Source organism: Kwoniella europaea, chromosome 1 (genome assembly GCF_036810445.1).
Source record: "Kwoniella europaea PYCC6329 chromosome 1, complete sequence".
In the NCBI taxonomy this organism is placed as follows: Eukaryota; Fungi; Basidiomycota; class Tremellomycetes; order Tremellales; family Cryptococcaceae; genus Kwoniella; species Kwoniella europaea.
Genome location: NC_089487.1, coordinates 6,205,453 through 6,227,924, shown reverse-complemented (window position 1 = coordinate 6,227,924; position 22,472 = coordinate 6,205,453). Strand labels below are relative to the sequence as shown.

General features: G+C 43.7%; 8 protein-coding genes across 8 annotated transcripts; 2 read left to right on the top strand and 6 right to left on the bottom strand.

The window, feature by feature from the left end:
* Positions 1–1,964: 1,964 nt before the first annotated feature.
* On the bottom strand, positions 1,965–2,571 carry V865_002369 (uncharacterized protein; the record flags this gene model as incomplete). The annotated part of the gene is made up of 2 exons (XM_066226170.1): positions 1,965–2,227; positions 2,301–2,571. The coding sequence occupies 2 exons, from the start codon at positions 2,569–2,571 to the stop codon at positions 1,965–1,967; spliced, it is 534 nt and encodes a 177-aa protein (XP_066082267.1).
* A 2,236-nt stretch (positions 2,572–4,807) lies between these two features.
* Positions 4,808–5,179, bottom strand: V865_002368 (uncharacterized protein; the record flags this gene model as incomplete). Its single annotated transcript, XM_066226169.1, has 1 exon — positions 4,808–5,179. The coding sequence occupies one exon, from the start codon at positions 5,177–5,179 to the stop codon at positions 4,808–4,810; it is 372 nt and encodes a 123-aa protein (XP_066082266.1).
* A 699-nt stretch (positions 5,180–5,878) lies between these two features.
* Positions 5,879–8,453, bottom strand: V865_002367 (uncharacterized protein; the record flags this gene model as incomplete). Its single annotated transcript, XM_066226168.1, has 4 exons — positions 5,879–7,520; positions 7,612–7,984; positions 8,053–8,074; positions 8,178–8,453. The coding sequence occupies 4 exons, from the start codon at positions 8,451–8,453 to the stop codon at positions 5,879–5,881; spliced, it is 2,313 nt and encodes a 770-aa protein (XP_066082265.1).
* Positions 8,454–9,068: 615 nt separating this feature from the next.
* V865_002366 (uncharacterized protein) lies at positions 9,069–9,740 on the top strand (the record flags this gene model as incomplete). The annotated part of the gene is made up of 3 exons (XM_066226167.1): positions 9,069–9,133; positions 9,393–9,467; positions 9,551–9,740. The coding sequence occupies 3 exons, from the start codon at positions 9,069–9,071 to the stop codon at positions 9,738–9,740; spliced, it is 330 nt and encodes a 109-aa protein (XP_066082264.1).
* A 341-nt stretch (positions 9,741–10,081) lies between these two features.
* Positions 10,082–11,762, bottom strand: V865_002365 (uncharacterized protein; the record flags this gene model as incomplete). The annotated part of the gene is made up of 8 exons (XM_066226166.1): positions 10,082–10,254; positions 10,310–10,433; positions 10,527–10,612; positions 10,691–10,876; positions 10,968–11,030; positions 11,120–11,260; positions 11,377–11,518; positions 11,613–11,762. 8 exons carry the CDS (start codon positions 11,760–11,762, stop codon positions 10,082–10,084), a joined length of 1,065 nt encoding a protein of 354 aa, XP_066082263.1.
* A 685-nt stretch (positions 11,763–12,447) lies between these two features.
* V865_002364 (uncharacterized protein) lies at positions 12,448–14,956 on the top strand (the record flags this gene model as incomplete). The annotated part of the gene is made up of 6 exons (XM_066226165.1): positions 12,448–12,598; positions 12,699–13,702; positions 13,841–14,083; positions 14,218–14,391; positions 14,495–14,730; positions 14,824–14,956. 6 exons carry the CDS (start codon positions 12,448–12,450, stop codon positions 14,954–14,956), a joined length of 1,941 nt encoding a protein of 646 aa, XP_066082262.1.
* A 782-nt stretch (positions 14,957–15,738) lies between these two features.
* Positions 15,739–18,321, bottom strand: V865_002363 (uncharacterized protein; the record flags this gene model as incomplete). Its single annotated transcript, XM_066226164.1, has 13 exons — positions 15,739–15,954; positions 16,029–16,123; positions 16,329–16,398; positions 16,472–16,695; positions 16,860–17,090; positions 17,172–17,361; positions 17,434–17,487; positions 17,547–17,626; positions 17,699–17,860; positions 17,926–17,956; positions 18,011–18,039; positions 18,109–18,120; positions 18,201–18,321. The coding sequence occupies 13 exons, from the start codon at positions 18,319–18,321 to the stop codon at positions 15,739–15,741; spliced, it is 1,515 nt and encodes a 504-aa protein (XP_066082261.1).
* A 1,128-nt stretch (positions 18,322–19,449) lies between these two features.
* V865_002362 (uncharacterized protein) lies at positions 19,450–21,667 on the bottom strand (the record flags this gene model as incomplete). Its single annotated transcript, XM_066226163.1, has 9 exons — positions 19,450–19,568; positions 19,638–19,792; positions 19,866–20,174; positions 20,235–20,346; positions 20,407–20,655; positions 20,724–20,765; positions 20,822–20,952; positions 21,033–21,289; positions 21,389–21,667. 9 exons carry the CDS (start codon positions 21,665–21,667, stop codon positions 19,450–19,452), a joined length of 1,653 nt encoding a protein of 550 aa, XP_066082260.1.
* Between the last annotated feature and the right edge of the window lie 805 nt (positions 21,668–22,472).

Here is a 22,472-nt window from a genome sequence, read left to right as displayed (position 1 = left end):
GTATTTACAATAGCAGAACACATTCTTATACTCTTGATTACGTATGCAACCCGTCAGCTTTAGGAAAAACTTCCAAGGAAGGAAAACTTAAACCGCTGATGCCGCAAGGCTTCGTGCGTTCAAATCGCATCCATAGCATGCTTTTTTCTTATTTTCCTAGACGAGGAAAGTCTCTTTTACTATCAGTTTGATAGGGAAAGTATCAAAGTCAGGCCGAAGAGGAGAAAAAAACCATACAGCCACGAACAGACAATGCAAACTGTATCGAATTTGATCGTAGTGTACACGGTGGCATGCCTTCCCGTCGATTTTGATGATGAACCGGCCGGACCGATCTTCATCATTGTATGTCCGTGTGATGTGGTGTCATGACTCAGTTCATGGTAACAATGAGGCAGATCTTGGTACCTCTCTGCCTTTTTTCTTGATGGATGTGATATTGCAAAGAACCAAAGGAGGGTTTGTGTGGCACTGTGAATGGTGGACTATGAGATGACGTATGTAGTCTCCCTCTCCGAATCGGTCCTTTAGGTCGTATAGTGTTTGATGATGGTTGCCGAAATATACTGTAGTGATGTATTTCTCAGATCTAACTTTCCGTTACAACGGCATTGTTTGTCTCTGTGAGGGCAATCCATGGTAGACTTGCTGTATATGGTTCTCAGTGCAGAATGTGCAATCGGTGGTATAAAACCCAAGTCTGTGCAACAATGGTATATTAAGTGCGATTGACTCGTGGTCTCGGTCCTATCGGCTCTGTTGATTTCAAAGTGAGACAGACTGTGAAGCTCCTGTACGCATCTTTACAGGATCAACTAGTATGGTAAAGTACCTTTCAAGTGGCACCTCGAGCTTTGACCCTTTTGTTGAACTTTTCGGAATCAAAAGATGATCAGTTCACATGGATGGCACAGTACGCAAATGCCGTGTCATGAGCCTTGTGCAGAGAGACATATCCACAAATTATAGCTGGTCTGCTCTACAATAACATAAACCAAACAGTTCCTATCAAAACTGAACAACTTAGACACCCACTCGAAAAGGTTTCTTTCGGTTGTACCAAATTGATCCGAACCACCTGATCGCTCAGTCATACGATCCTTACGACTCAATCAACATTTTGGGTTTCATCACAGCTCTGACCCTCTCACCTACTTCATGATCAATCTTATCCTGAGTACCCTCCAAATTCGCAAGCGGTCCTCTCCTGGACCCACCGTAAGAGTCAATCGACCGACTGTATCTGTATGAGTATTGTTTCTCCTCGCCAAATTTCGACAAGTTGGTCCGTTCCCTCGTACCAACGTCGATCCGACCAGTAGTACGGTCACACCTGGTGGTGCTACAACTGAAACTATCGATGATACCTCGCTGCAGCTGTGGACTGGTACAACGTTTTGGGATCTGGATCTGGAAGACTTTCGATCGAGGAGGAATTGATATTGGAAGGGAAATCGTCTATAACCAAGGGGTTGGCCGGCAGATCCATCTTAGAGGGAGCAGTAAAGAGCATGACCTGTAGATGAGTCAGATTACTGCTTAATAGTATCTTATGTTGAACGAATTGACAAGAAAGAGTGTGAGTAATTTCGACGACTCGAAAACACCACATTAATCAATGAGTTGCGAATAAAAGTTGACCTTTTTATGATTTTTTATGAGACGTGCAGCGACCCCTCAAACTCACACACAGGCTACTGTCGAAAAGATCCTTTACCTCATTTCAGATTCTCAGCTGTAACTTCGAAAGTAATACAAAAGAAGGAAGAAGATAGAAGATGAAAGATGACGATTAGACAGGCAGGAAATGTATGTCGGTATAAAGGAAGAATAGTCAGTACAGCCTTTCAGTTGAGACGACTTCCGTCGTTAGGTGCATATCTTCATCACTTAATGTATGGAAGCGGTAATCAAATAGGTCTCACTCATTCTTCAAGACATATTACAATAAGTCTAGGCTATCCTCAAGCTTCCATATTGACCTTGGAGAGGATGGAATCAAGCGCAGCACTGCGTGTATCAGGAACGCTCCCAACCTCTGGTTGACCTTTGATCTTTTCAGCTACGATACGTTCCAATTCATCTTGACTTTTGGCAAGTTCACGCAAAGATTTACGTTGGGTTTGAACAAAACCCTTCGGGTCCTCTTTATCACCCCAATTGTTCGAACAATCGTAGGTCTCAGACGAATGGTGGTCTTCGTTGGTTCTGGTCTTGGGCTCCCCAGCTAATTGAAGGGGAGTTTCAGTCCATCGACTGGTCCGTATATATACAGGTAGGGTGGTTCCCGACTGTCCCACTTGTGTCATCTCCATCTAATTTAGTGGCGATGCACTTGAATTCGTCGATATCGCTAATAACCACAGCGACTGCGCTCATAGCACTTGATCCCGGTTCAGTGGTATAGGTACCACTTATTGACCCTTTGGTGTTTGCGGATTTTAGTGGTATATCAATGATGGAAGAAAGATCAATCTTGGTAGGTAAGTCACTGAAATAAGCCTTTGTCTCTGCGGACTTGCTGTCAGAGGCAGATGCGCTGGAGGTCAATTTGTTAAGGAAAGCAAACATTGTTGAAGATCGATGGTCAAGATGTAGGAAGTATCGGATACGGTATAGTTCAATGTGATATGGTGTCAGTATGGACGGATGAGCTCCAATGTCCTACTAGCCTATATATATATCTATATATATATAACATAAACTACTGTCCGCTATCATGTATGACGTCGGAGTAGGAAGCAAGGAAACAACCTTTGATCAACAAGAGAACCACTTTACTCCACAAAACATTTTAGCCACAGTACCGTCACTACAAAGGATCTCTGAAGCAAGGTCAACGATGATTACCATCCTTCTGTCAAGATGTTCATACTAGCAGATCGACCAGCATGGTATACCTTCCACACGTGCCGATTGTAAGGAATGTACATAAATGCACATGTGCACTAGTGCATGGGGAGGATGTTCAAGCTTCACGACCTGCTGGCCGATTTATTCAGATCGAGAATGTGTGGCTTCTACGCAAACAAGGAGGTAGGCTTGGCTTCTTGAATTCTCCTTGAGTGTCTCACCCCTTGACTCCTTGTAAGCAGAAGTTGAACGAATGAGAATCCCCTGTTCGGGGGAAATCTGTGTCGCCTCTTTTCTTCTCTCTTCTTGAAGGACATTCTTCTGTTGGGTGGGGACTCATGACATAGGATCCATGAAGCTTGGAACGTATCCGCATTCTGTCATCCAACATTTGTTTCGTTGTTACCAGCTATATACTGAGACATTATACTGTATGTACATTCGATTCTTCGACGTTATCATTCTTCAAAAACATACCTCGATCTAGATACAAGTGCACAGCAAGCTATAACAACGGGTTACGAGATGTCTACAGACCTTCAAAACGATTCCCGCATTAGTAACATCCCAATCTGTATCGACCAATCAAGCATTACCAATATCGACGTCACGAGCACTGAATGAAAACACAAAGACAAGACAACCAAAATCAGATACGTAGGCGAACCAATCGATAGATTCAGTTGCACCGCTCGGACCAAAGATAATACCGAGACTAGCAGATATCCAGTGGAAATTGTAATCACCGAATGGATCCCAGCTTCCCAAATCGAAATCAGTATTAAATGCAAACGGATATAAGTTTCTATCATACTTTGACTTGTATGATTGGAGTAGAAATCACAAGACTTGTATTCGTACAGTTTTGATTGGAAGGATGGAGTCAGACTCAACGAGAAAGGGCAAAGTGAAACGAATGGTTGTGGAAATGTTGGCCATAGATCTCTGACTGATTTTGATCTGGGACGAAGCGCAAGCACAAGCTCAAAGTCTGATATTGACACTCGTGAAATGGACAGGATTGTTCGTGAAAGGATCCAGAATATCAATGACAAGATTTGGAAAGACGAAATGTCAGATTTCGAATCCGATCCCGAAGACGAGTAGGTGGTGTATCTAGCCCAGGAATGTAGGTTGTGAGAGCGTTTGAGCTCAACCTTCCTGTAGATGGTACAGTAGTCCCAGGAAATGATATAGTACGAGAAGCGTAAAAGTCATGATGGAGCTTGAATACAAGAGTATAAGTGAATGGGTGTTCATGCACTCTTTGAATGGCAAGAGGTTCGGTTTGATATACTCTTTGTGTGTGATAATTCTACTTTTTGATATATCTGTCTAGCATTCATCAATGATAGGCTACAGTATCTGGTGCAAAGTGCATTGAAGTGGCCACCGATATTGAGACGTTGTCATAGCAGATCCTTTGAGAGCATGAACAAACGATATGAAGAATCTTTATTCACATTATTTACATGTAATGGCCAAGAGTCTTTCATATCCTTTAACCAGATTCATCCACATTACGAACTGCTGGCCCATGTGATGGAATAAACGTTGAAGAACGATTCGCTCGAGCGAAAAGCGGTCATTACAGAATTAAGAAGTCAAGCCTGAGCCAGAGAAGTGTCACACTCTGGGATGTTCTCTGAGTCTTCTACCTTTTAGTAAGGTACTGAATCCCTAGATAGTACTATAACTAGCCTCGCGAGAAAGGATAACTTATGCCAAAATGCTTCTGACACTTCCAAGAATGCTTGATCCTTGCCGGTCTGCGTCTGACACAACTGACTCTGCGTCCGAGTCCGTCAAATTCCCATTCTTCTTATCTTTTATTCGTTCATACACAATCTCATCCATCTCGCGGGTGACCCCACTCGCGTTTGCATCTTGAGTATCACCCTCCATGATGTTTTGGAACTTAGAAAGGGGTTTATGACCCATCTGTCCAAATCCATTACATTCCATTACATTCCATCTTCCCATCCTCTCCCTCTCTCACCGCATCCTTCCAACTATACCAATACGAATATGTCCTATCCCCCTCAGCGGCTGAGGTCTCTCGTCGATCAATCAGGTAATAAGGATAATTACGGTATTTGGTCCACTGGGTAATTTCAACTTCTACAGGATAAGTCGCTGACGCATCGTTGTAAGGTGTTCTAGCTTTACAATTGAACTTGTCAATTGATTTATTCCACATCATTTCTTGTCTACTAAATTGGACGGGACGAAGTTCGGAGGACGGGAGGGTGGCGACACTGGATTGGTCGATTTGGATGGGGATGTTGGAATGGACGAATTCTTCATGTTGAGTGGATGGCGTCATGAAGAAATAGCTCGTTTTGGGTGTCGTAGTTACAAAGTGCTTGTTAAGGTAAGTGTTGATACAAGATGAGGAAAAATCTGTCCGTGCAATCAACCCTTCTTATATGATTTCCATTTAATGAATGTCAACGCATATTCACAGCAGCGAGTATACTACCCTGTTCAGTTCCTTTATGTGTCGACTCCACACAAGATGTAAATACCATTATAAGGAGAGAAGGAAAGAAGCTAAAGACTCTTCTCTTCTCTCTGACACATCAGAGGGACTTGTAAACTCTCATAGCCCATACTACAGAGCTCTTACACGAGAGGACTGTTCCAAGTTGAGAAAGCTTGTCATAGTTCCTTGAGACTGGACTCTGGAAGATATACCGAAACATGTTTTCTCAAGATTCTTCGATCCTTCAAACGATTTGCTCACAGTGCCACAACGTACAATCATGATCATCGCACTTGGAGCTTTTCAATGACATGATCGATTATATGAAGACCATACATTTTACTTGCTCTTCGTGAGCACACAGCATATACAGAAGATATGAGTAAATGTTCTACAATCCTTCCTGACATTGCGTAAGATCCGTAAGATCCGTAAATCCTCTCCCTTTCCTTTATATGATCTCAGACATCTAGCACTCTAACATCTTATCCTGGACTGGCTTTACCGGTCCAGGATAACGGTACAGGATGACATCAACTTCTAGCTGAAACTCCATACTTTCATAACCTCCTCCTCACTCCCACCATGAGAAGCTTTGACTACACCTACAATCTTCTCTTCGTCAAACGTCAAATACCTGATCGGGGTTTGCGAAACAACTTCCTCTGCGTGTTTGAGATCCATACCGATAGGTGGTCGAGGGAGGAACAAAGCTCTAGCTGCAGAAGAGATCGATTGTGGATGTGGCCATTCTCTCATCTCTTCTTCTCCCTCTTCATCCGAATCGAGATGATGCGAGAGTCGAGGACCAGTAGGACCTTTCCAAACACTTTGTCTCCTACCTCCTTTCTTGACTTCTACGTAACCTACTGTCTTACCCACATTTTCCTCATGATCATGATGTTCATCCAATTCCCATACTAACAATCTGCCATCTCTGTTACTCGAAACGCATCTTCCCGAATTGATAGCTAGGGAAGTGATATCGGATGAATTGGAAGATATCAATGTCTGAGAATGAGTTATCGGGTGATAGATATCCCTCCTCAACTTCCTCTTCCTCTCCAATATACTACTGCTTGATTCAAGATTATGTTCGAAGTCGTGATGATGCGGTAAGGAAAACACTTGAATTTTATTCTCTCGTTCACCTACAAGGATGCACCATCTGCCATCTGATCCAATACCCACGGCCTTACCTCTAACTCCAATTAGAGGTTTGATCCTTTTCGGCCAGATGATCTCGTCTTGATCTTGGTCTTCATCCTCATTACGTCCAACATGGAATGAATCTCCCCTTTCAACCATTTCATGCTGGTTATCAATCGACAACTCTTGAACGGCTATAGTCCATGATGATGGATATAATGGGGTACAGTAAGTGAGAGAAGCTTTAAAATGATTGTGCTCGTTTTTCTCCTCTTGTATCGATTGTTTATGCAGGTGATCATAGTCTGTCGAGGAAGGTGGAGTAGGAGACAAAGTGAGGTTGGCAGGATGATATGATACTTCACTTTTCAACGTCTGCAGGTGTCTAGGTCTTGGTATCTGGTTGATATCCCCTAAAGTAGAGGAGGGGGTAAGGGAATATACCGAAAGGTTGAAATCCCTCGTACAGCTAACCAAGATTGGCCAGTGGAGCGTAGCCAAAACCACGGTATCACCTTCTACTGCCTCATATGTTGTAGCTCTCCTTTTGATGGTCCTTGGTCTATTATTTGGTGGACTGATGAAGTCTCTTTTCCAGCTAATTCCTTTGCCTATTATACTTGGTGAGATAGTAAGAACGACGAAGCCACCCGACTGATAGAACACTGTCATCCTCGCTGGTAGGGTGTCTCCATGTCCGTCGTCGATAGGTATTACAGATTGGTCGGAAACGATACAAGTGACGTTATCAGGTCGTTTTGGATTGGACCAGCCAGGAGGCGGAGGGATGATGCCTAGTGGCTGACCTTGTGAGGTGGGCGAGTGCACTTGGACTAATGGTGAGAGCGGTGAGGAGATGAATATGTATGAAGGTGAAAGAGCTACGTGTTGTTCTGAGGTACTTGAATTGCGAGAGGGAGAGATATCAGTGGGTGAGAGGGTAAGGGGTGGTACTGCCGAGTCGCTTTGGACAGAAGGTGAAGGTGATGGCGGTAGGGGTATAGTCGATTGGGATAAGGCATTGCCATTCGACCTTTTTGACGACATCGCCGGATCAGCGGATGCGCAACAGTAGCTATTTGAGATGTAAATCAGGTGTATGGATGAATGCCAATGAGACCTACCAATTGGTACCCAGCCTCAACATCAATTTCCAGTCAACCCCATCATTCCTTATACCGTGACCGACTTCATCGTCATCGACGGTCTGTCTACTTTTACCTTTATCCGCCCGCGAGGACAAAGGTGTAGCATGACCTGTACCTATTGTCCTTGTAGGTTTTGCACTTGAGCTAGGTGTGAGTTGACCATGTGAGAGGGAAGGCGATCGTTTAGGAGATGGGGGCGGGAAAGCTCTTGAGGGTAATCTCGCTATCGGTCTAAGTGATCTAGGCGTACGAGGTGAAGATACATTATCTTCCTTCTCAATCTCCGAGGCCGGTGACGATGCTGGATTACTGTAGATCAATCGAGAATGGTGTGGATGAGGGTATCGAGCTGGAAGAAATCTGAACAAATCAGCTTGTTGGCGTACAGCGAGATTAATCAGCTGAAGGGTGACATACCTAGATACAACCTCTTCCAGAGCTATGAGAAGGACATGAATAGATAGGAGATACGATGTTCAGCCCTGATACATCCCACACTGTTGGCTCATTCACCAAGAGAGTAAGAGCAGAGTAAGACTTACCTGAGGATCAACACTCATCTTACCCCAATACCTATTCACACGCTGAACCATCGCTAGATCATTAGGCGGTAGGAACGATAATATCCTAAGAAAGATCTCTTGGAATGGAAACAGATCTGCTATAGACCTCTTGGTACTACTTTCACCGCTCGATATATTCGGAACATGATGACTGGTCTGGGATGATGGTGCACCATGATATCGTTTTGAGCTTGATGAACCTGCGATCACGTCGGCAGGAGCGGTAGGTGACTTTGATCGAGGTCGTTTGGGCATACTGGGTATAATCGAAATCTATATGGTACAAGGTACAAGGACGGATTGAGACAAGAGGGCAATTCGAGCTCTCTCAGTTCGTTTGCAACTGCAATACACACCCTCGAACTGTGAGTAGATATACTGTCTATCTACGATTTACTTACTTGCCACCGACCTTGGTCTTCTACTCATCATCATATCGAACCCCCTTCCGGCTGTTCAGTTCCCATCAACCTCCACCTCCATCTCATCCAGGGTAAATGAAGGGTAAACAATGCAATCTCGATTTTACTTCCGTCAATGGTGCCAACTGCCATACCGACTCAAGTATTCCCTTTTCTCCATAACACCGCGAAACTCCGTTCATTTTCGATTTTCATCCACCGTAGTGCACCACACCACGCCACTACCCTCTCTCACTCACGATTTAATACTTGTTCGATACTCACAATCTTCTTCTTCTTTCTCCTTAGACAGCAAAAGACATCGTGAGTATACCCAACGCTTTGGACAAACTGTCGCAAGAGTAGCTGCTGATTAGTCCATCAATCTTACTTGCTCTTTCCTCGCGGTTATCTGCTTTCTCCTCGACCAACCAACTCTCCATAACCCCTGCTCTATCACCAATCACAGATGCCTCCTCAAGTCAAGTCAAAGGCCCAAAAGGCCGCTGCCGCCATGGCCGGTTCCAAAGCTGGGTGAGTGATGGTCGATCTGGGCAATCGAAATGTACAGCGAAGAAGGATGGATGGTGTTATGGGAAAAGTGGTGATACTGGAAGAAAGGAATATGGGGTCGGGAGGTGAAGATGTGATGGGATCGATGAACCGGATGGTACAAGGGTGTACTGCTGCTGCGTTGCAGAAAGGAATCAAAGGGAAAGGAGGGGAATGAGAGATTGTTGCAGTGCGACCATGAACATTCTGCTGACTATCTATGATTCTCTCATCCTCACAGTAAAAAGAAGAAGTGGTCCAAGGGTAAGGTGAAGGACAAGGCCAACAACGCTGTCGTTTTGGACAAAGCCGTTTAGTGAGTATCCAGTATATCGTGACACCGTATCTTGATCTCATACGAACCTTTGCTGATGTTATTGTTCTTCAAATGTTATCTAGCGACCGAATCATCAAGGAAGTCCCCACCTACAAACTCATCTCCCAATCCGTTTTGATCGACCGAATGAAGATCAACGGATCCCTCGCCCGAAGAGCCATCGCTTTCCTCGAAAAAGAAGGTCACATCAAACGAGTTGTCCACCACCACGCTCAATTGATCTACACCAGAGCCACCGCCGCTAAGGAGTAAATCAAACAAACCAACAATATAAAAATGGGATTTTTGATTGTAGGATTGTAGTAGTGATGATATACTTCTTTTGCTTCGATCACCAAACGTAGTCGAGAGACTGCAGGATGGCAGGGATAGCAATATAGCAAGTTGTGGGGGAGGTGGTATTGAGCAAAGGCAGAGAAGACTGAACTAACAGGTTAATTGACAGCGTTGGGAACGTTGATGGCGATGGCATTGACAATGAAACTTAGCTTAAACTCGCAATGTGGTATAACGTCAATCCGTTGTGATAATCTCCTCTCACTCGCAGATACATTACACCATGGCTAGATCCACTAATAATTATATATGATGCTTTATCCCCTCGTGCCCAAACTTGACTTCTCACGACCTTTCAACCAACTCCACACCTTCTCACTAACCTCTCTCATAGTTTCTCGCACTTCCTTTCCCTCTTCATTACTCTGTACCATTATTGGCCTACCTGCATCTCCACCATCACTCACAGACGGTACTAACGGTAGTTTACCTAATAGCTCGATCAATCAGCTCACACTCTCACATAACAGAGCGATCAGACTAACCTAAAACTTCCAGATGCAACTCGCCAGCAGCTTTCTCGAAGTTCTTCGAGCTGCCAAATAACTCGTAGCGGTTCAAAGTGTCGGGTGCAGTGAAATGGGACATATTGAGTAACAGACCGATTATCTATCATATCGAATCATGTACAATCAGATCGGTCGGCGAGGTTCTGTATAGTCTGATTTGATCGATAAGTACTCGATCAGGTCAAGAACCCACAGGTATGTTAACTTTGTTGAACATTCCTACACCTTTTCGTGCATCTATCAAAGCTACGTCCTGCGGTGTTGAGACTATCACAGCGCCTAGTAAATCAGATTAAGATTATTCAATAGTCAGTTACCAAAAGCGAGATTATATAATGTATAAGCAACGTGACATACCGTCCACATCTACCAATTGACCCAGACTTAATTGAACATCACCCGTACCAGGTGGCATATCAATGACCAACACGTCCAACTCTCCCTTGTTTGTTGTCCAATCGACATCGAAAAGGAGCTGTTGGACAGCTTTCATCACCATCATTCCTCGCCATACGACTGGCGAGTCATTTGCGGGGTTCGGCGCTATATGTAATCAATTAAATGATGGAAATTAGTTTCCGTTTCACCGTTCATAGACATATATTGATGCTTTAGGCAGTAAAGCAGAACTCACGTAGTAGATACCCTATTGACATGGTCTTGATTCCATGATTCTGTAAAGGTATCAATTTGTTTTCTATGACATCAACACAAAATTAGATATACTATCAGTGCAAACCATACTTATACATGCTAATTTCGAATTGATAGACAATAGGTACTCACCATCACTCAAATTGGGATCACCAGCATTTTCCAATCCCATCAATTTAGGTACACTTGGACCGAATATATCTAGATCCAGCAGCCCTATCTTAGGCGGATTGGACAAAGGCGAATTTTGAAGTAAGGACAATGCTAGATTTGCTGTTTCATTCATTGACCATCAGTACCCCGTACGGGCGATTGTGAATCACTTGATATCCAGCAAAGAATTAAAGGATGTGACTTCGTTTAACTTGAAAAGGAAGAGAGTAGCTCACCAGCTACTGTGGACTTCCCAACCCCACCCTTCCCACTAGCCACCACTACGATCTGCTTTACACCTTTTATACGTGATTTCTGAGGAGGTGCGCCCCTACGGGGTATCGTAGGCGCAGGATTGGGGTTTCGTTTTGGTATTCCCTATTAGTCGTTTTTATTTTCGATAAGTTAGCTAGTAGTATTCATATTTTGATTGTCGTGAATGTGTATGTAACGAAAGTTGAGTTGCACACACCAATGGGTTCTCATGCGATCGGAGACACGATGTCGTATGCATCAACCTTAGCCTCGACCTTGAGCCTGAGCCCGAACATGCTCCTAGTCTCAATTTCGTCCCGGTCGATTGGAAGATGGGTCGTACAGAAACCAGAATAGATCGTTGCATTTTTATTATCTTGTCTGTAATTCACTCTTTTTGTCGCTCGGATACCTTCAGTGAAGATGACGTTGATGACTGGACGGTGTATGAGCAGTTTATCGTGAACAACTATGGCGACAGGATCATTTGCGAAATCTCAATCTCGGATAGATGAAATTCGGTCACCGTGATCATAGATCATGATCATCTCGGTCTACGGTGATATCCGTCCGTACCCACCTACAGGTGGTCACTGTGCATGACGTTTTAGTCAAAAATCACTGTGCACTCTCTTTTCTGTTACTGACACTCATCGATAGACTCGCTTCTCATCTCGGTTCAATCATAATCAAGATAATATCAAGGGTACCTCTGGTTTATCACTTTGATATGCTTTAGAGTACCACTTCCACAATCAACGATAGCTCTTGGAAAAGAGATCCATACTCCAATCGCCTTTGGTTCACGCTCGGTCCGCTCCCACACCGCCGCATTGTTACGAGTCCACTACTACTTTCACATTCGGATTCAACTTCAGCTCGACTCACCCTCAAACGATCCAAACGATCCAAACGGTCGGTCAAAGCGGCAATTCAAATCCGCATCCCATCTCATCTCTGATCCATAACTATCTTGCTTGCTTGACAGACCTTCTCTTTATAGCTTCCGCCTAATGTCTTCCTTCTCCTCGGCTCATTCAGAGATATAGAAGATGGATAACAATATCCCTACACCTGGGGCATCAGGTCAGGTCAACCCACCCGTCCCACCTCGTCGACCTGGAGGTGCAAGACCCAATCCAACGAGGATATCTTCGGGCGCACCTCCTCCGCCAAAGTTGAATATACCGCCTGGGAATGTTCGTGAGTTGGTCTGCTCTCTCTTGTCATTTCATTGCTCAAACCAGACCCTTTACTGGCATTATCTCTTTTAACGATCATGCTAACTCTTCTTTTATTCTAGCTGGAATCAACGTGGACCAAGCAGGGGAGAACGGTTGGCAGATACCGACCACACTCCCCGCCCTAGCTCTAAAACCCATGAGAGCATCCCCTTCACCATCCAATCGACCCAAGCTCAGCCTATCAGGCGTATCAACTCCTCAATCTTCGTCACCGCTATCACATCCTTCTCGACCACCTCTGTTGAACGCTCCATCACAGCAATATCTCTCAACAGGTCCTGGACCGAGTAGTAGAACCGCAACACCAATATTGAAACTTAGCATTCCAGGTTCGGGTTCGTCAGTTGGATCAACTTCAGGGGGAGGTCCAGGTTTCTCAAGTGGTCATGAATATCCATGTGAAACATCAAACGATAATGATCCATTGAACTCGGCATTGAAAACGCCTACTCCATTCTTACAAGGAGAAGATCAGAATCCAACTCTACAAGCTCGTGGAAACAACTATGAAGATGATGAATCGTCATATGGATTCGGTCGATTCAATACTCTGGAAGATCAAGATGGAGGAAGTAAGAGACTAAGTGAAATGACAAAAGATATCAAATACGCTTTAACAAATTCAAGATTTGATCCAACAGCTTCATCGAGTTCGTCTTCTAGATCTAGAGCTAGTTCGAATGCGAGTAAATCCCGTTCGAGAGCGAATTCATCTTCTACTACTCATACTACGCGGAGAGATAGTACAAACTTACAGATGGACAATGAACTATTATCAATTAGAAATCTAGACATTTCAGGATCAAACACAAGTGCTAGTGTCAGTGCGAGTGAGGATAATTCAAGAAGAAGTAGTCTAGATAGGAAGTCAAGTGATAATGGACACGGACAAGGACATGGATATGAGAATGTGATCGTATCGTCGGATGATGGACATGAACAGAAGGAAAGTCCGGTATTTGATCCGGAAGATTTGATATCGATCAAGAGGTTGGGTGAAGGTACGGGAGGTGCGGTGGAGTTGGTACAAGATAGGAAGAGTGGGAAGATCATGGCTAAGAAGGTGAGTAAAACCATATCGTCGCTAATCACAACCTATATGGCTTCTTGATCTACCTTCCATGTCAAGTCCTCTACTCCTCAACGCATGTCGTTTCATTTCGCCTGAACATAGCTGAGACCTTGTTCCCGCACCTGACAGGTAATCGCACGTACGACCAACCCATCGATGCACAAACAGCTTTTACGAGAACTAGAGATCCTCAATGTCTGCTCGTCACCGTATATAGTAAAACACTACGGTTCATTTCTCACCGAGCGAGATAGTGTGATTGGTATATTAATGGAGTACTGTGAAGCTGGAAGTTTGGATAACCTGGTGGGGAAGATGAAGAAGGGCGGGATGATGTGTTCGGAGCATGTTCTGGGAAGGATAGCTAGTTCGGTGAGTCTCGCCGATTCAATCCTTCCCAGACCCCAAGGTGCGCATACACAAGACTGTTATCGAAAACGAGCGCCCGAAAGTGTCAGTTTTGGCGAAGTAGTTAGGCTATACATGCTGACATGATGATATCGCAGGTGCTGAAAGGTTTGGATTACCTACATGAGCACCGTATCATCCATCGAGATATCAAGCCATCCAATATCGTCTTGACAAAACAAGGAGTAGTGAAATTATGTGATTTCGGTGTATCTGGTGAATTGGTAGATTCGATAGCTGGTACATTCACTGGAACAAGTTTCTACATGGCTGTGAGTGTTGAACCAATAGTCTTCAATGACCTAATCTCGCCAGGAGCGCCGGTCAAGCATTACACGCATGATCACTGATCGTAAAACTGTCTGTCCGTCATAGCCTGAGCGAATCCAGAATCAACCATACTCAATCAAAGCGGATGTGTGGTCACTAGGAATGACCTTACACGAAGTAGCGCATTTACGATTCCCTTTCCCTCCAGAAGGAGAAAACCAATCTGTCGCTCCTATCGAACTCTTATCGTATATCGTCACTGCTCCGACTCCCGTTATGATTGACGATCCGTCTGTCGGCAGAGTATGGTCCGATGGATTCAGGAGCTTCATGGCTGCTTGGTAAGTACAATGCGATCTTTTATAGTTTATGATTTTCTAATTTTTAATATAAATTATCCTCGCTGATACGCTGGTATAATGTCTGTCATACAGCTTGATCAGATCAGGAACAGATAGACCATACCCTTGGCAACTCCTCCAACACCCATTTATCATCGCTAACGAAGCTAAGAAAGTCAACATGGCTAAATGGGTCGCTGCGCTATGTCAGTGGCCATACCCTTAGAAAAGCTTGCGATAGCATCGATCAGCGGGTTCTTTCTGGCTTAACCGGTTTCTTGTAACCACTCTCCATGACCCCGAGCATCAAGCTTCTCACAATCCGTATATAAACGGATCAATCAGATTATCACACGAACACTAGATGAATTGCAAATCAGTTGAAAATCAATGAAAACGAAACGAAAATCCCTCATTCACACTCAATACCATCACATAAAACATCCGTTCATGATTCGTCAGCACCAAGCAAGAAGATGTACTATGATCAATTTTCACCACATATACAATATTAGATATATTCCCTTCATACGTCAAGTTTCGATTCCATAACGTCAATCCAATTTCAATCTAGGTTCCACACAAGGTCAGATCAACACTTGTCACGTTTTTTTTTTTTTCCCCATAAATTCACTATCCAAAAAGTTTTGTAACCACTTTCTCAATTGATCTCATATCTCGAAAATCTATCCCCAGTAAATTGTTTGTATATAGCATAAATGCATAACTCAACACTCTGTCTCGTATAATCTTATTCTTCCCGTATCCATGTCACTCCAGGTTTCCAGGCTCTTACTGACAATTTATCTGTCTATATTCTATATTGAATTAAAAACGCATTTGTTAGACCCTAATTGGCATTTATCTGTTACCATCCTTTTGTATTCTAACTTGACATTTACAACTTTTCTGACACCAGGCATCATACCAAATATCAATCTTGACCCTGACCTTGTCCATCTATTTATCTACTTCTACGAACCACATAAAACATGACTATGACCTGATCTACACATGCTTGACGGTCGATATAGCTCCATGTAAATTCTCTACATCTTTACTTTCGATGTCACCTTCCCCTTCTCCGTGATTACTTGCGTTGCTCGTCGTATGAGTGTTATGAGTAACATCGGTCAACTTGCCATCGATCTCTACGATCTCAGCGGAGGGCAAAGCCGGAGGATATTTCCTGGAACAAAATACGATGGCAACGGCAATTGCGACCTGCGAGAATGCGAGAATGAATCAGAGGAAAGAATCAGTACATGTCGATTTAAAGCAGATTTGAGGTCACTTACTGAAGCTGCACCTGTGACTAGAGTTGCGATTTGACCATTTCTAAATTTAGGAGCTTCGACGACTGGCCATGCGACGATCTGATACCATAGATTCCCTATAGACGTGTCAAGCAGATCAAGATCAGCAAATCTTGCCTATATTGTGTTGATGGTAGGTTAGATGAGTAACTCACAGATATTTGAGAATACTGAATGCAATAGCAACGAAGAGCAGGAAAAGGACGATGTCAGTCAATCTGTCATACAATATGGTGATGAACATGAAGAGATTAGGTGACGTGATGGGATGCCACTACTCACGGTTCATAGAAAATAAAGTAATCGATCGTAAGACATCATCATCCCTACACATCTCGTTGGCCCAAGCGAACTACAGAACCGATCAAGCATTCATTAAACTGACGTCAACGGTATCTTGGTAAGAAAGAAAACAAATCACTCACATTGGAAGCTTGACCAGCATAACCCAGACCACCAATGATATAAGCAAAGAAATGAGCACCTTTATTTAGATGATTCCAATTGAGTAACATGACACTGCTGATGAAAACCGCAAGGTACATTATCGGATTGATGATGAATCGATTTCGAGTTTGATCGGATATAAGGGTTAGGATGTACGTCGAGAGAATAGCCATGGCAGTAAAGATTGAGGGGTAGTATGAGACTGCAGAGCAAGAAACGTATATCAGTCGGGGGTCATCTTCACAGTTTCCAATTGAACGATAATCATATTCCATTCATTCATCCTCATGAGTCAGAAGACAGGGGATACTGCTCCGGATGGCAATCTGATGATCTTTCTCGAATCGAATAGACTGAATTACTCACTCTGTTGTTTTGTATACCCAGCACTTTTTAGCCAAAGGTTGAATTCCGTGTAAACTCCAACTTTCTCAAAACTAGTAGCCGAGACGGTGAATAGTGCAGTGAACAAATACCATCTCCAATCGGATAACATCTTCTTGATTGATTTACCCAAGGTTTTAGGTGTCATCTTGACGTGCTCGGTGTGAGGTAGTCGACGTAGACACATCTCCCTCTCTTCCTCTGTTAACCAGACTAAAGTTCACACCGGATCGAACATCAGCTTCGGCTGTGCTATTACAGATGACTTGATTTTGTGATGGGAGGAGTACTCACAGGCCTTGGTGGTATGGGGTGTACCGGGGAACATCAAGAATCCATAAATCGCAATAGGGATAGTGATGGCGAAATCAATGATGAAGAGAAATTGCCATCCTTCCAATCCATTTTTACCATCCAGGTTTGAGATGATTCCACCTTGCATGATACCGGAGAACAGAGTTCCCATTTGAGCGGCAGTTGCGAACTATCATTATATATCATACATATTATATTAGTATTTCACATCGGGTGTGATTGAAGGTAGAGGAAAACTCACCACTGCACTTCGTTTGCCCAACTCGTAATCTTTGTACCATGATCCCAAGATATACTGTATGACCGCACGATGTTAGGATATCAACCCTTGATGTTTGGTTAGTGGTCACTTACATGAGTACCACTAAACGTAGAAGCTTCGAATAAAGCTTGAGTGAAACGTATACCCCAAACTTGATGTGGTGTTTTAGCCCCTATTACCACCATTCGTAATGAAGTCAGCTCCGGTTGGAATGTACCTTACGTGAACGGACAAACAGACTCACAGGCAGTACCCAGTGTACATAAACCCCAAGCTACCATACAGAACGGGAACCAAAATCTAGGGGAGATACGTCCAGACGACAGGATCAAGGCAGAGGGCCATTGTCCGATTACATATCCCGCAGTGAACATTGAACCAGCATAGGTGTAATCATTTCCTTGGACTGATCACACAAATAAATTAGTACCCCTCGCAATGGACTAATGGAACAGAGCGGGGTAGACTCACAGTTCAAATCTTCTTTCATTCCAGTCGTATACTATACATAAACCGAGAGTCAGTCGATTTCACAGGGTAAGAAGGATTGACTCACGGCATTGGCAAGATTTGCTCTGTCCAAATCTTTCCATAGCAATCGATAACACAACATTAGTGACTACTTCGTCGGGCAATGGAGTCATGAAGCCTTACAATTTGAGAAATCTATAGCAGGGAGAGATGATCATGTTAGTAGATCGTCCATTCAGTTGTGATCAGTAGGTGTGAAACCAAAAGCAACTTACAGGATAAACAAACATAAGACAATATGACCAAATCCAACTTCAATAACAACTTCCTCTCTTTCGGGTCAGAGGGCGGTTTACCCCATAGGAAAGTTTCCACTTTTACTTGAAGCTTGTTCATCGTTCTGAATATCTTTGTCTAACCAGAAATCGAAAATCAAAAGAGGGATATGGGGTAAATGAATCGACGTATGATGTCTGTTGATTGACTCATGAGATTAGCTATATGTAATCATCTTTAACCATTCTATGTACTTACAGTATTCTATTACTCGTAGTGCTGTACGTAAATTCCTTATCTTAACTTGGGCCTTTCAAAACAAAACTCGGCTTTTCTGTCTAGCTACTCCCAATAGCTACTCGAGTATAGATATATTTAGGCGAGAAGATACAGCACGCTGTCACTGTATAATCATACTGACCTGGTACTATTATGGTGGTGATATTTTACTCACGTCTTATCAGTCACAGTAGAAAAGCAATTATCGTTCGAGTCGCGGCGGCGGAGCAGCGGAATTCTCCACCTGAGCAATTTCAATTTCCTTATCATCACCTCCTTTCCGTGTTCAGGCACGTTGGGTTTCCGGTACGAAAAATAAAGTTAGTTACCAGACCGGCGAAGAACCGAGCCGTTCTTTCCATGCCCACCATTCATAAACAAACAACTCTTATCATCAGTATGTCACTACACCTCTCCTCTCACACTTGTATTACGGTACTACAAGCTATTGTGCAACTTTTAGCCGAAATTCATCATATTTCATATCCGATTTTGGCGAGCCTTTGTTATGGTTCTTGTTTTTCCCAGGCTCTTCATTGACCGATAAGAGTCCGAGGTTGTCAAGTCGCTGATTGGTTGATAGATTGGGTGAGGAGTCACTGACGGGAGGATGTATCTCTTGTCTTCCCCGAACGTCCTTCGGCATTGTGGCGGCTTCGAGGCGTTGCCTTTCCACCGGGACCGTTCCACAAGAGTATCTGAACTCGTAGTCCCAAGTGGTACACTCATAGCCACCATAGCAGGATCTCAGTGCTGGTTGATAGAGCCTGAGGATGATGAGTAACGACTGCGGGATGTACGCTTGACTATCGAATCGATGGCACTGGAGGTTGGAGTCCGTCTACAACATATGAAAGAATGAGATACATCTATTCCCTATTCCGATATCTACTGTTCTATACGGTGTACAATCTCACATCGTCACTGTTTACGCTATATAGCCTGACTAAGCAGTGTGATATATACATCCTAAGCAGTCTTCACAGCGTCAGCTACTACATGAGTCAACTTGAGCGCTTTTTCTTCTTCCAATCTTCCACAAATCAGTTGCAGAGATACAGGTGCTCCTGCCACTTCTTCAGCATCGTCTACAAGAATCACATAAGTCAGTGAACATGATCTGACCTAACGCCTAGTATCTTGTAGAATTGACTCACATCTGTCCCAAATCTTCTTCTCAACCTCATTCCTTGCCTCATAAGCCGTTTTTCCATCGACCGAAGGATCCACCGATCCCACTGGGAAAGTCGTAGCAGAGTAATCCGTGATATTCCACATGGAGGTATACGCAACGTGATCGTTGAAAGCCATCCTACCCAGCGATTCAGGATCAACATCTACGTCTGTAGAGAAAGACGAAAAGAACGAGAGATGAGATCACTCACTTTGGACAAGCGGAATGAGGTGTGACGGGACTGATGATAGCTTCGAATGGTCTACCGGTTCCAGTAATTTCTTTACTGCTCAACCAATGATCCAATACTTTCTTACAATAGGCTGTTCGATCCGATTGGATATCCCATAGATCACCTACTAAAGGTGGAGTAGACTTCAAAGCTTCATGTCTTGCTTTGTACGCTGATAGACCCTCAACGTACGTCTCACCCGATAAAGAGATGTATTGAGCTATCTTGACTCCTCCGTCACCTTGGAAGAACCTGTTGACGATGGTATTCGCTTCTTCGGGCTTATATCTACACCAGCATCATCAGACCATGGCTTTGTTACATGAGTAATGATGATGATATACTCACGGTGACCATTCCACCACCTTGTGTCCAGCAGCTTCCAAAGCTTTCTTCGTCTTCAACAAAGCCCGTGTGACGGGTGGAGTAGGTTTGACCATCCCGTTATCCAGGATTATACCTATCGCAATACGTCATCAGCTCCAGAGTCGTAGACCACTGACAAGTATGGCCAACATACCAAAGCACAATTTCTCAGGTACTTCCACCTCTCTCCAAGGGATAGGTAGCATATTGGGATCCCTATACCATGGTTCTTTGCCTACTACACTCTTCGCCCATAACTCAACTGCATCAAGTGAAGTAGACATAGGACCATTGATCGATCGAATAGCTTCTTGGCCTGGTAGGCCTGATCGTGCGCCGTATGTCGCGAATCTGCCGAAAGAGGGTTTAAGGGAATATAGACCGCAGAACGAAGCGGGGATACCTAGATGATGAATTCTATTAGTGTTAATAGGCGTAGGTGGTAGGAAGAGAAGGGTTTTGACTACTTACGGATTGATCCACCAATGTCTGTCCCAACACCTAGAGGAGAGCCTATAATGGATTGCTGTCAGTATAATGGAGTTTTGAAATGGGAAGGTATTACATACCTTTCAAAGCCAATAAAGCACTTTCACCACCTGACGAACCACCTGATGAACATTTCCTGTTGTATGGATTGGTAGTATATCCCCAGACGTTGTTGTACGTTTCTGCTATCATCATAGCTGTGGGAACATTTCTGCATCCAACATAAATATCAGAATCTAAACCTTTCACTCGGAGAATCAAGTTTTCTTATCTTCTGAGATGTTCACTTACGTCTTACAGAACAATACTGCTCCACATTCCCTCATGATCTTAGTCATCTCACTTTCTTTCTCCTTTGGAGCAGGATCGTTAGCCCAAGCTACAAATCCAACGGTGGTATCTACACCTTGTACATAGAAGTTATCTTTGAGTGAAACTGGTAAACCATGTAAGGGACCTAAGGGTGTTCCCGTACGAGCATATTCTTCATCTATCGTTTTGGCAGTATCCAAAGCTGCAGTGAAGAGTATCTCTGTGAGACAGTTGGTCTAGACAAATATCAAGCTAACGGTTAGCAGAACGCCCATCCTAGTTCGAGATGAGTTGATACAGTTGAAAGAATGAATGGAGATGAGAATGTAACCTACCAATTGTTGAGCTATCGCAGCCCTTTTACAGAAAGCCAGAGTGACTTCATAGCTCTTCAATTCCCCTGCTACCATCTTCCCAACCAAAGTTGGAGCGTCCAACTCCGTAATCTCAATTTCTTTGGGAGATAACACACCGCAAGTCTTTGGAACATCTATGACGTTATCGGCTTCGGTAGGTTGGATACGCCATTCTTCTGGTATCAATGCGTCTCTAGCTTGTCTCTTGGCCTGTGCGACCTCTTGCCAGGGTGCGGAAGGAGTTGGAATAAGGGTCATGATAGAGAGCGTATGGCTAGAGATGGAATCTGATCTGATCTGTCGGAGTTTTCAGAGTGGGGTAACGGGCCAGTTCGCGTTGTTATTAGGTCGTGCGTGATGGAAAGGAATTACACAAGGTATAAAGATTTCCGAAATACTAGTACTCTGTTTATGTATATGAATGATAATAGGTATGTTTTTACTCTTGTAAGTGAATCTGACAATTGCCGACTTTTATCTTTAGCTTAGCTTGCAATGATATGAGATGAAATGCGCGGATCGGCCTTGACCGATGACGCTCATACAGTGATCCCACAGTCACTTTCAATTGGTAGATAAGGGGAACCAACCTATCATCCAAGTGAGCGTGAGAATTCCGAACAAGACGCATGCTCATAGAATAGAGATGACCGAGCGAAAACGCCCATCTCGGCAAAATCGCCTTAGCTTTGTATCCCCCCACTTCAGTCGTAAATTGATAAATCCGATGATGTTCATTACGAGTATGGAATACTTCCGGACTGTGACGCTCCTTTCCGTTACAACGCCATTTACACATGTTTAGTCATGTTCAGTCATGTATACACCATACAAGCTAATTAATCTGAACATGAGGTTATGACTGTCCCCCATGAATGAAAATCAAGGCGATCAAATGTAATTAACCTAACCTAGTAATGAACAGGCGTGTTTCGAGGTTGATGTTGATGTTGATGCCATCACACATCAAGAGATAACGCCTCACGCCATCGTTTTGTGTGGATGTGGATTAGTTCATGCACGGATATGATTGTTCTTGATGCACAGAGCTGGGCATGTACAT